General features: G+C 30.3%; 1 protein-coding gene across 1 annotated transcript in view; it reads right to left on the minus strand.

Annotated features, from left to right (window-relative positions):
• Positions 1-1,686: 1,686 nt before the first annotated feature.
• Positions 1,687-14,347, minus strand: part of TTC21B (Tetratricopeptide repeat protein 21B) — a gene marked incomplete at both ends in the record, with an annotated part of 67,746 nt that continues 55,085 nt past the window's right edge. Inside the window, 4 exons of the mRNA XM_035731662.2 lie at positions 1,687-1,764; positions 3,722-3,789; positions 6,439-6,559; positions 12,576-12,686. Of these exons, the coding sequence (XP_035585777.2) occupies positions 1,687-1,764; positions 3,722-3,789; positions 6,439-6,559; positions 12,576-12,686 (378 nt within the window). The remainder of the gene's footprint in view (positions 1,765-3,721; positions 3,790-6,438; positions 6,560-12,575; positions 12,687-14,347) is intronic.

Genomic DNA, 14,347 nt, shown 5'->3' on the forward strand with positions numbered 1-14,347 from the left:
TCAATGTGGTCATTAGCCTCATTGAAACATACTCTGTATTGAGATATGAGAAATTTGGAGTTAGTCAGTAAAAAAACATGGATCCTATGTGACGTGGGTATGAATATCACAGAAAATATTTTTTCCTTTAAGACTGAAGATACGCTTGATGACTAATATCAACTAAAATCAAATCTAGGTCTAACGTTTTCCGTCGACTACCTCTAACAAAACGAGTTGCTGAGTTACCCAGACTAACGAACATATTTCGACATAATCGATAAGATTCTTTTAAGACGAAGGAGTAAACAGTAAGGAAATGATTAGAATTGAGTGTTCAGTTGATGTAAAGGTGAACTATTCATATCCATTTTTGTATTTTAAGTCGATGTTTCTGAACTGTTTGTCAAACCTAAAAACTTGAAAACGGTTTGTTGATCCCGTATACAAACGTAGGCAATTTTATAGTATTGAATTTAAATTTATCCACTTTACAATTACCTGCAGTATTGTTAACTATTGTTTAAGCAGAAGTGAAACAAAGGTTTTCATTGGTGATTTGCAAAGTGTTAGTTGATCTATTTGAATAACTCCCAGTTGTATTTTGTGCAGTTAATGTTAAGATAAATTGAGGGTTTATAAGATAATTTGTACTTGTAATGCTACTTCGTATTGGATTTTTTATAATTTTCATCTAATCCATTCGAACTACCTACATTTGAACACTCATTTGTAAAATGTGGAGGTGTTTTTGCCATAAACTATTATCTTCTAGAGAGAGATGTTTTGAGCCAAAACGTATCTAAAATGTTTCATTTTATTTTATAGCTTATGAATATTGTTTGAAGTCAACTAAATGGGTTGTTTTTTGGCTTGTTACCAATATATTTATAGGTTTGATATCACTGGATAACCCAGTTAGTTTTATATAACAAATCAGTAGATTCAATCTCACGATATTTCATCTCATATTATTTTTCGACAATGATTGATCGTAATACAATTTGTCAAAATTATGCTTAACACAGCATCACATATTACCATTATCTTAGAGTATCAAAAATGTCTTACCATTTTTAACCTCTTTCACTGTGATCAATACGTTTAACGACACAGTACATTATAAAATGATAACTTAAAGATATAAATGTTAGAAAAGAAAGATCAAAGAATCAGAACCCATTTTTCGATTGCAATTTCTATAGGTATTAAATAAAAAGATACAACTATTCTGATTACAAAACTCCGCCTGTAGCTCTTCTAGAGTTACTGCCAGTCCCAAGCCCGGGTAAAGGAGGAGGGTTGGACATGGGGTTAGCGAACCTATCCCGTAGAAAACTGACTCGCTAAAAAAACGCTAATCGGAAAAAATAATTTGAACCATTTAAAATCTGCCCTGGGAGTTAGAAGGTCTTCATTTAGAAGAACTATGACGCCTCATGGTGAAAGCCGAGTTTCTTCGGAAGCCAAGATCCAATACTTAAAAAGCCGTGTGTCATTAAAATTAGTAGTTTACTGAAGAAAAAAAAATCGTTTTAGTAATATTTATGAATTTTGAAGCAATTAGTCCCTTTAATAAATTTCGAGTGTAAATTATCAGAACTATGATAATCTATTTATGAATTTGACAATTTAATAAGAATATTTAATTCATAAGTATATGTATACACAGAAGATTCATGTTCACTGAAGGTTTTTAAACAAAATTTAAACACGTAAATTAAGTCTTGCTTTATCCAAGATCTCTTTTTGAATTTTCGGATAATTTGGATAAACTGATAAAACCTGTTTTACATAGAAAAGAAAAAAAAACACAATTTTATCATTGTTAAAGAAAAGTAATTTTAAATATAAGCTTATTATTATATAAGGATAGCAACAATACGATTTAGGGCAAAGACAAATACAGTTATAACTATAAATATATAAATTTCTACAACACTAATATGGTAATACATTTTAATAACAAGTTAACATGCTGTTACTAAGTCATTATCAATTAGTAACAAATGATCTTAGAGATTAAAATAATTTGGACACTTTTATTTTCAATAGTTGAGATCATGAATTAATTGAAGCTAGACCACCATGGAAAACCTGGAAGCACCGGACAACCGTTTCGTCCTACTGTGGTACTCCTCAGCAAGGAGCATCCACGACCCCGCCTAGCGAGATCTTAACCCAGGACCTATCGGTTCCGCGAGCGAATGCCTAACCTCTAGACCACTGAGTTAGCTGACATCCAATGGTGTTCATGTCTAACTTTTATTTCGTACAAAAAATATTAGTTAAGGAATCATTGAACATCAAAGAGTACTAGTCAACTATTTTATTCTGATTCCGAAATTTTCATGAATATTAAACCATAACCCCCTATCAATGATAGAACATATTACATTGAACGGCTAAATGGAAATTCAACGACTTACATTCCCAAATTCAATAAAATTAAAGTGGTATGATAATATGTTTTTTAAGGATCAAATTACTAATTAGTAAACAATAAGTTATTTTACTGAACTATAACTAGTTACAAGATTATTACCTTTTAATCATAATTAAATTTTATTTCTATGTCTAATTGTGCAGATGAATATTTCTCCTGAATAAAACAGTATTACGTAACCATAAGTATAGAATATTTGAGCAAGCAATTGTTTTCAAAAACTTAATTATCAGGCTCTATTGTTATAAGTCTATAATTATTCTGGTATTTTACAAAGGCCAAAATAAGGCATGAATTAATGAATTTGACAATGTTAAACGTGGTGGATGTTTGCATCTATTACAGTACAAATACTTATAAATTATGTTATTTGTAAATCAGAAGGGTCATTTAATAAAGGTCAGAATGATCTGCAGTAAAGTATCAAGTTACAATCAGTATAATAGGAATATAACAAAATAAAAATAAAAAAATCGTGTGAATAAAATGTATAGTAGGAGAATTCCATTTTGTTAATCGAGGTAATAATAATGATGATGATTGTAATAATAGTGATAATAATAATATCGTTGTATGAATTTGACATGTAGTAAGAGTGGTGCTATCAAGGTTATTACGATAAAAAAGAATTCATTTGAATTGGGAAAGATGAATGCGAAGAATAAGAGAGATATAAACGCAAAAGGAATAAAGAGGGGATGGATAAGAGGTTTATAATATCCAGTTTAGATATCCGTTGATCCAGTCAAGGACCTCTTCTGGATAAACAAGTTCGCGTTTCTTGAGTTAATACCGACGACTTCAGCCATGTAGAGTAGCCATAATCTTGTTTTTTGAGGTAGATTCTTTGGAACTTGATATAAAACAAAGAAAGCTTCATCTATTTTAATACGATATTCACTATCTACCAAGTGAGAAGAAACAGTAGTGTTAATCGTTTTAGTGATTTTTTTTCCAACAATGATGGTACATGTTCACGAACACACAAGGATAAATCCCTATGAGTACGGCCTATATAACTAGCTTCACAGGAGCAGTTGAACTGGTATACACACTTTACTACACATCATTCTGACATAATTTGGAAGTATTTGTATTGTAATAAATGCAAACATCCACCACGTTTAACACTGTCAAATTCATTAATTCATGCCTTATTCCGGCCTTTGTAAAATACTAGAATAATTATAGACTTATAACTATGGAGCCTGATGATGAAGTTATTGAAAACCAATGTTCACTCAAATATTATATAACATAAAACATGTTGTTCAATGTTAAATTGTTTAACCTTACTTGTAGGGAAACTTCAATTGCTCCTAAATAATTTTTATTTTTTAAATAAGTGTAAGCCAGTTTATAACCTGTATAAATAAAAATAGGCAGTAATCAGAAAACATTATTGTATGTTTTATGAATATTTAACTGATATTTTAAAGATATCAATATAAAATAGTCTTTACATGTAATTTCTTTGTTGAACAGCAGGAAAACAACGTAATTAACTGATAGGTGGTATCATATTCTGTCATTAGACACAATTAATTTGATAGGAAAATAATAAATGTAATGGAAACAGATAAATAGATGATTCAGCTATGCTTAAGACCATATATACATATATTACTGTAAAAAGTTTGATGAAAGATAAGTTCAAATACGTCAATTGGTGAAAATCCAACAAGCACAAATGTTCAAATGATTACGTCACTAATCATGAATCAATCCTCGAGCAGTAATGTCTCTGTGTAAGACTTTCAATTTGGTTTGAATATTCACTAGAATAAGTGATAATTGTTTATTGATTCGTTCTTACTTACTTTCATCAACGATCAAAATTTAGGAAAGCCAGTCCTATGATTTAGGTATTAATAACATGTACTCTGTAATTACATTTGCATATATTTTCAGTATATTTAGTATGCAGGTAGTAGCAGAATTCAAAACTCTCATTTCTCCATGTTTTGGATTGATTAGGTGGATTAGCTAAGAATTTGTAGTCTTGAATATCAACAACAGTAAGTTATAAACTATGATTAGTGAATCTAATTGTTTTTCTTTTTATATTTCTAAATTTCTCATTTTATTTATCACAACTTAATAATGATGTATAACTAGTAAGATCAAGGAACTAAACTATTTTATGGTACAATTATCATACCACAAATAATATCCCACATAAGATCATTTAAATTCTAAATATGAATGAATATTATTTTCAAACTATATCAGCCATTATTAATGAACTATGTTGCACAATAATGACGACTCTTAAGCATTATCCAGAACTTGAATATCTATAGCATAATAATAGAAATCATATGAAAGAATAGCATTTTCATTATCATTATCATCGTCATTATCATCGTCATCCTTAATATAAAGTATCCATCTACATTTACTAAATCTCGTACTTGATTTTTTTTATTAAATCCAGTACTATATGTAAAGATAGTGAGAAAAAAATAATTACACAAACATAAACATAAACTAACTGAAATACATACAAACAAACATAACCACTCAACATGTAATATTCCCAAGTCACTTTTTACAAGCATAACGATAAAGTTAATTTTTTTGTTTGTACTGATAAAATTTCATTTTACAAAGTGAAAAAAAAGCATAAAAGGGAATGAACCGTCCCTGCCCCCCCCACCGAAAAAAAAACACCGAACGAAGCTGAAGCAATCCAATAGAATTCAAAATGATATTTGAAATTTTTAAACAAACAAACAAATGATCTGACAGAAGTATATGTATTCGTGAATACGTTCGAAAAAAAAGAGAAGTTAACCAGGGAATGATTAATCAAAGTAATTAGTTATTATAAATTGGATAAGATAACAATCTATTTGATTGTTATATATTTGTCAATGATAAAGTAACTGTATGTAAAATATGTAAAAATGGCATGTGATGCTTTTTAAAGTTTTTGATAGTTTGTTTTTTAGTTATGCAGTACATATTTTGAAGAAAAAAAAACAATTGAAGATTAAATACCAATGGGAAATTTAATTCTAATAAAACTTACATTATTTAATAATTAAAAAGATAAGATTATTCTGCATGAAACTAATTTATGTATCTTCAATAGTAAAGATCATGAGTTGATTAAAGCTAGACCACCATGAAAAACCTGAAAGCACTGGACGGCCGTTTCGTCATATTGTGGAATTCCTCAGCAGTACACATCTACGATCCTGCCTCTCAAGATTCGAACCCAAGACCTAGCTTTAAATGATTTATGATCTCAACTATTAAAATTACTATAATATCCAAAAACACCTCTTCTGATATTAATTTATGTCTCATTAAATTTTATTGTACCGCAGTTCATGAAACATTGATATTCTTAATTGATTACATTTGGCAACTTTTTAAAACTCCCTTAATATTTTTTATGACAAAAAAAACAAATAAATAAATCTACATAATAATTGGGAAAATACAAATAAAATCTTATTTGCCAATGGTATTTCATAGCCAATAATTATTTATAACTTAATCCCACTATATCTGTCATTCCTTCGGAAGAATGAGATTTCTACTATAAAAGCGTTTCATTCCTCTTGGTTCATAAATTTCTTTTACCAGAATTTTCATTTAATTTACTTGATAACCCCGTATTGTGGGATAACTTGTCCTTAATGTCCATTTAAGTTAATAAATATACGGCTAATTCATCTATAAAAATGTTGTATAAATGTATAGATTTGTTTTCATAATCTATGAGTTTGAGAATTTATCGATAGTTCCTTTAGGAAGTTAAGTACAAATGTTTTAATTTAAAGTTTTCTTCATCAGAAACAAACATGAAACATACTGAATAGATTACTAGAGGCTTTAAAAAAAAGATAATCAATTAAGTTATGGTAGTTTGAATACTGTACTCATAATGTTCATTCCATTGGATTATCTTAAATCTCTTACGCACAATGATCACTACATAATAGAGGCTTTGACTACTAAAAACAATCATTTTTGTAATTATATTGTTAGGTTTCTCTTACCAATTACAGGATTTTGATGATTTAAATTATTCCAAATATATTCATAATATTTTGCAGCTTCAAGGAAGTTTTGTTCTTTCTCCATAATTAAACCGAAATATTCATAAGCTTTGATGCATGACTAAAATTATAAATCAGAAATATATGAAACATTTATTATCGACAAAATTGAAATAACTTCTTGATAAAATCTTTGAGCTCATTTAAAGTATTTAAAGTAAAAAAAAGACAACAGGACTAAATGATAACACGATGGCGTTTGAAGCGAATGGTAATGGGTTCGAGTCCCAGAGTGAACATCAAATCTGAGATTTAGGTACATCCAGCTGACGAGTCCCAAATAGGGCGAAACGCGCGTCCTGGATTCCACTGTTAGCCACTACCTATCATTGTTTACAAAGAGATTGTGAATTAAGGCAATATCGAGGCATACGCACAGTATCCACATATGCCAATGACAGACTGATCAATTGCGGTCTTAAAAAACTCAATGGGAAGATACAAGCCAAACAATGTCAAGTGAATCAAGATTAATATATTTTCAATTTTCCACTATTATACCCTATAAGCTATATAATCAGTGAAAATCGTGATAAGAATTCGATCTGGTAAATATATTATATTTGTACTATTTAGTAAAACAATGAAACGTCTTAGTTCTATAAAACAATTTAGTTAGGTCAATTAAACAATCATATACAACTACATATCTTCAGTAATTTCATTTCCTGATAGATATTTTACAATAATAATAATATCTATTTAACAATCACAACAACAATATCAGCATTCTCATGTCTTTTCTATATAAAAATAAATCGAATTTACAAATGTATGGAATTCACAATGTTATTACGTAACAATGTAATTTTTACAAATTTTCATTAAAAGTTGTCCTATTTTTTAGTAAACGGAAAGAAAACACCCATTAAGACATTAAATAAGAAAGATTAGTTCAGTATAGAGCTCTCTTTTCGGCGAATTTATTTTCAAAGCTGTACAATCGCATATATATATACCTATTTTTACAGGATGATAATAAACTTCTGTTAGACATGGTGACAGTGAGGTTAAATAAACAAAGGTATTAAAAAAAATTTTTTTAAATAAGGGAAGTCCAATAATCGTTTAATTTGTAATGGCTTAAGTATTCATCAACAGATAGATAGGGAAGTTATCATTGGGAAAGGATGGCTCAGCATGATACGATAAAATGTTGAAATTGAGATTAAATGTAATCAGAGTGGTCGTGGAAACAAAATAAACCAGTTGGGGGTAGAGGATTTAAGGGGAAGATGGAAGGTGAAGTAGATGGTTGTAATGGAAGAAGAGTATGAAAAAGAAAAAAAATTATAAGACATTAAGACCATGGTAGAAGAAGAGGCTGTACCAGTCTCTTATGCACACACAATTCTGGTTTTTCCAGATGTATGGCTATTGCCTCGGCAATGCAAAGAAGATGCAGTCTAATTGTCCTTGGAAGACTTATACTCACCTTGTAGATGACTTTGAACGCAGAGTCTGTCTTGATTGAGTAACCTGTGTTCACTAGGTGTTCGATTATTGAACTTCTTATTGAGCCGTTGCCTGCTCTTTTTAGCCACGCCAGACAATGTTCTTGAATTCTTTTGGATAAAGTACACATCGAACGACCTATATACCTAGCTCTACAAGAGCAGGTAAATTGGTAAATGCACAGTGAGTTGGTCAGATGCGATAATTTATCTTTAAGATTATTAGTGAACAGTGGTCGGCTGGAGAATACGATTCGCAATGTTGCTGCGAAGAATGTCACCATGTCTAACAGAAGTTTATAATCAGTATTACTATCATCCTGTAAAAATAAGTGTATATATTTACGGTTGTACATCTTTGAAAATGAATTCGCCGAAAAGAGAACTCTTCGCTGAACTAATCTTTCTTATTTAACCTATTTTATCAATTATGTTTAGTTTTGTTACAGATTTACTGAGTGTCAACATGTATATGCGTCTAACAAATAGTTCTTTAATTGGAAGATATAAAATTAAAAGTAAACAGTATAGAAATAGAGACATGATTCCTTTTGAACTCTCGTCTGCAGTGATGTTTAGAATCTTAGCAAATGAGTTAAATTATTTTTGAAAACATGTTTTTTTTAAACGTTGATTTATAGAAAACAGCAAATTTTGACAGACGAAATTGTCAGGAAAATAATTTATTATTATTTGCTTTATTCAATATTTTTATTACAACATAGGATTTCCAACAGTTGAAATCATTAGTCAATTAAAGCCAGACCGCCATGGAAAACCTGGAAGCACTGGACGGCTCTATCGTCCTAGTATGGGACTCCTGAGCAATGCGCATCCACGATCCTGCCCCCGCGAGATTCGAACCCAGGAATTATCAGTCTCGCGCGCGGGCGTTTGCTTCTTGGACGCTACTGACGATAAATATTGAGTGGTCGCTATTTAGAAGTTAGCAGTTCAGTCAATCGACATATATATTATACATTCGTTTTGCTGCATATTAATAGCAACTACAATATCGCTGATTTGGACTTTTGTAACCTGTACAACGAAAGGTTGTAAACTTTTCAGAAGCGTACCTGAATAGGTTATGTGATTAATATCCATAATGATGTAATAAAACAAAAAAAATTAGATAACTTGTTGAGATATCTAGATTGTAGGAACAGGTAGCCCAGATGTTCAAGCAGGCCGCCATATATATATAATCTAACAATTGCAAAGAAAATGTAGTAAGTTTCAGGCAAGTTTACATGTACTATATTTTCTTATGTAATTAAGTTTTGCTATGATCGAAATGATTGCTCCCAATACTCTTTGTAGTGATATAAATAATAATCAAATAAAATTATGATTTTTGTCAATTCCCATAAGTATAAAGTGTAATACTTTTTTTATCATAGAGTTAATTACACAAAAATAATCAAGATATTTTAATGATTGCTGTTGCATTTACTTCTCATATAAGTGGAATGTGAAGTTCTTTTGAAACGGTAGTAATCTGCTGGGTATAAACGTATGTCCCTTAGGTCATTCATGTGGAGATTTAATTGTTTAATTAATCTCCTGTGATTACAATTGCATAGAATTTACATGGTACCTTCTATAATATCATAAATAACAAACACTTTTATGATCAAGGTAGGAATTGCTGATTTTAAAAAAGGATGATTACCACGAATTAGACCGTTTCTGTATGAGGTTATTGTTATTTTATGTACAAACAGTTCATAAAATGTAATATTGATGGTATGATAATAATTACTCATATTTATCAGCTCCCATGTAGGGGTGGGAATTATTTTTTGGGTAGTTTGACTAGATCAGTTTACCGAATATACCTGAATAATGGTCGGTAAATTCATTTTTACCAGGTTTATTGTTTTACGATTAACCACATATTATCAGCCATTTAATAAGCACGATCAAACAATTACACACTGATGAAAACATAACTTCATAGATAATGAAAATACTCTTGAAAATGTATTCCCAGTAGATAATTCATAATAAGATGATGGATAATTTGTTTTATGATGCATTATATAATGCTTTTATAGACCAAATAATAATTTTAATAAAGACAAATATTTATGATTGATAGCATCATTATATTAAACCACCGAATATGACTTTTTTCGCACATAAATTGACATAATAGATCACTTTGACTACTTGCTCAGCTAAAAAACAACAGACCCTAGAAGCATAAGTTTCAGGACTGTAATAGTCTACGTTCAACAAGAGGGTCTCAGATCAAGGCCGCATTCCATTGACTTAGTCTGAGGAGCTGAATAATGCCATTAGCCTTAAAGCTAGGTACACAAATATGCACTTGATAGATAAATTGAATTGAACCACAAACTAGCTATTAAAATACATAAATTAGAACTGGACTTGCTTAACCACGTGCGGTGATACGATATTGAAGTACAAAACATATATTTTTACCTAATATGATTAATAAACCTTGTTAAAAATGTTATTTTTCATAATACTTATTTCATCAGAACATAGAGTGATGCTAAATTTTACAACGACGACACACATCAGGATAAACTGAATGATAAATGTTGCACAACGCCATTATTGTAATGTTTTAAACCTTAATGAATAATATCCAGTTTTGTTCTTAGGCCTATGGTTTTATGACAAAATCGCACTTTACAGTACCCATTATTTAAGGTCTATCCAAAAAGGATGTAAAGTCACTGAGATCTAATTTCACATAATGTTCGTTAGGATAATTGAGAGATTACATTATCCCAGTCAAAATTTAAAGCCGCTGCTGTAAGATAATCATGATATTATCTAGAAGAGAAAATTAGCTTGTTAAAAAATGTATAATATTGATTATTACTAATCTGGAAATATCTATAGGATGCATTAAAAGCAGAAAAAGTAAAATAAATTGAATATTTATATTCCTGAAAACTGACTTCAAAAATATAAAATCTAACTATGGAAATCTTAAACCGCGCGACATCGTGGATTGATTGGAGTTAAAATTGAAACCTCTGGATGCCGGCTCAGTGGTCCAGAGGTTAAGAGTTTGTGTGCGAGATCGGAGGTTCTGGTTTCAAGGCCAGCGCGCGGGATCATGGATGCGCACTGTTGATGAGTCCCATATTAGGACGAAAAGGACGTCCAGTGCTTCCAGTTTCTCAGTGGTGGTCTAACATGGATCGGTTCATGATTTTAATGAAACCTCAAAATATTAGTAGGAATACTTTCCATTTAACTGGTTTGTTGTGTTTGATAAGTAGAACTTTTAGGTCGGTAAAACTTGAACTGACTGTTCAAATAAATAATAACCAAACTACAAATGTTATAAAATAAAAGTATTTAAGATTAAAATGATGAAAACATTTCGGTGTTACTTACTTGAACTAACAAATATATATATATATATATATATATATATATATATATATATATATATTACTTGTTTATTTTAAAAAACATAATGTATCTGTTACATAATAACATCAAAATCCAAAAATAATGATGTGATGAAATTCAGAAGAGAAATACATCGCTTGAAAATTGATCATTGAGAATTAAGAAAATACAACTGAAACAATAACTCAGTTAAGATCACGGGGATTCAGTTAAAAGTGACATATTGTTGTTTCTGAAGAACGCAGTGAAAGATCTCACTAGAATTGATACTGGTTTCTGTTGAGAAGGAGCATTGATTGCCTCTTGAGTCATTAAGTTTCATAGTTATAAAGATATGATTTGAATAACCTCAAGTAATCAACAAATACTTATCTAAAATAAACGTCTTTTTAGAATAAGAGCTTGTGTAAACTGGTGAATTCCGTAGTTTACATTGCACATTAACTCTCGTTAAGTAACAATAAAAAATCAGGGAACTCTAGATATCTGTTTCACTATATTTAGCAATTCACTTCCACAATACCAGGATTATTCGGACATAGGGACTGAGAAATTAGCATGAAGCATCTTATATTCGAGTCCACTGAGTTTGAGCCTAATGGTTTACATTCCTACTTAACTTCGAGTATGTTCTGTCGACTTGACACGTTTACCACAACTGTATACAAAATGTCGAATTGTAAATGTATTTGAATTAAGTGTATTTCAGATTTGCTAATGCTCAACGGCAGACAAGCAATAAAGGACTTAGCGATTGGAGGTCCATAATACACTGATTACGGGAATAATTAGACGACTTATCTTTTGTAATTCATGTTTAGAACACATGACGTATATGAACCGCCATACGTACAGGCATATAGGATACTCAAGGTTACACTGGTTAACTGGTATGAGAAAATATCTGGGTGACAGAGTAACTGGAAAGATTCGAATAATTCATCTGTCCAAAGGTTAGAATAAATCATATGTGGATGTTACAATAATAACAGTTATAGGCTTACTAAGGTGATATAAAACATGTGATTATTTTTATGGTGGCATACCGTAGACTGATCACGTAACCGCTTTTTTACTTAGCTCTTGCATTGACAGTATGGAACTCACTGAGACAGCATATAACATTAAACTCATACAGGTTTTTTAAACAATAACTGGGAACAGTTGAACAGTATAACATAATAATCTTATATTCATTACGTTTAGTTACAATAATTCTCTTACCTTATTATACTTGAGACATTTTTTTAATAGCTCCAGACAAACTTCAAGTTTACCACTTTGCATATACATATCAACCAAAAGTAACCATGATTTTTCTAATTCTTCAGCATCCTAATCAAATTTGAAAATTTAAAACAAAGACATTAAAAATGTTCAATAACAATAACAGTAGTAGTTGATGTTTTGAAAGCTGCCATGTTGTGCAACCAATGACAAATATATCAATGAGTAATTATATACGAAAAGACTGAACAGTTTGTGAGTTTCTTCAAAGTCAATAGAAGCTTAGGGCATAAGAAAACTCAAATCACTTTAATGCATACAGAATAATTCTTTTCTCATCTTGTATCTGCCCTAGTAATCTGCAAATAACTTTACAGTCTCAGGAGAATTTCATATTACCTTTATATTACTTTTTCTCTTCTTTATTTAGAATTATCAATTTGTATATTCATTGAACTTAATTGTTATAGTTTAAGTCAAAAACTGGTCTTAGCTAAATTAGCACTAAAAATTAGGAATCACTGGAGTCCTATTTAGTTCTAGCATGAGAATCATTAGCAGTGCACATCCAGAACATTGCCACAAACAAACAAATTCAGAACCGACTTTGCTCATAACCAATTAATCTTTAGAAAAATAAACCAGCTTCCAGTGGTATACTTATTTTAATTTTAAGCAATCAGCAGTATTGCGCGTTTATTATCCATTACCTGTAATGAATAACTGTCGCATACCCGACATGGCGTGGTCGTGAGTCTCCAATGCTAAAGAGTTTTATCTTTTACTCTAGACGATAAGGTTAAAATGGTAAATATAACAATAGTACGAAAGATTAAGTTAAATACATTAATGCCAGACTATTCGTATGAAAGATTCAGAGCATAAACTAATCACACTCATATATATCATTGAATATATATCTAAATTTACAGAGTCCTCTTCCTATACATCTAACAATATCACAGCGTATTTTAGGATCGTTTCATTCTGTTCGTTCATTTACACTTATTAGGGGTTTTTGTTATACAATTATTTCTATGTAGTTCAAAGTTTGATAAATAACCAAATTTTACATAAATTATGCTATTACTCATGTTTTAGAGCCTATCAAATCAGATCCAGTTTTAATCACGCATATAGAGAAAAAAACAATTGACAGGAAAATAATATGGGAATGTTTATACGAATATTCGTCAAGATTAGAACGAATAGTTTGACAGAAATTGGGCGCCGAGTAAAGGGAAGTCATTATATGTGAAAATTATATTTGAAATAATCTCAGTGATTGAAATTTAAATAATTCCCACGTTTCGTCCAGCTAATTCGTCTGGACGTCTTCAAGGTAACAATCAAAATCAATTTGTGCCATACTTTTGATTTTGATTATTACCCTAAAGACGTCCAGACAAATTAGCTGGACGAAACGTAGGAATTATTTAAGTTTCAATCACTGAGATTATTTCAAATATAATTTTCACATATAATGAATATGGGAATGTGTTGTGAAACTATAGACTAAAAGAACAGATATTTTAATTATTTGTGATGATTATATTTTAAATAATCTCAGCGGTTGATACATAAATAATCCCAACGTTTCGTTGAGCAAACTTGTCTGAACTTTCAATAGCTGAGATTATTGTAAATACAATTTTCACAAATAATGTCTAGTCTATATATGGCGCCCAAATTTTATCAAACTATATGTTTTAATATTGATGAATATACGTATAACATACATTAATTGTTTAGTGGTCTTTTTATTAGGT

Source organism: Schistosoma haematobium, chromosome 3, assembly GCF_000699445.3.
Source record: "Schistosoma haematobium chromosome 3, whole genome shotgun sequence".
NCBI classification, from domain to species: Eukaryota; Metazoa; Platyhelminthes; class Trematoda; order Strigeidida; family Schistosomatidae; genus Schistosoma; species Schistosoma haematobium.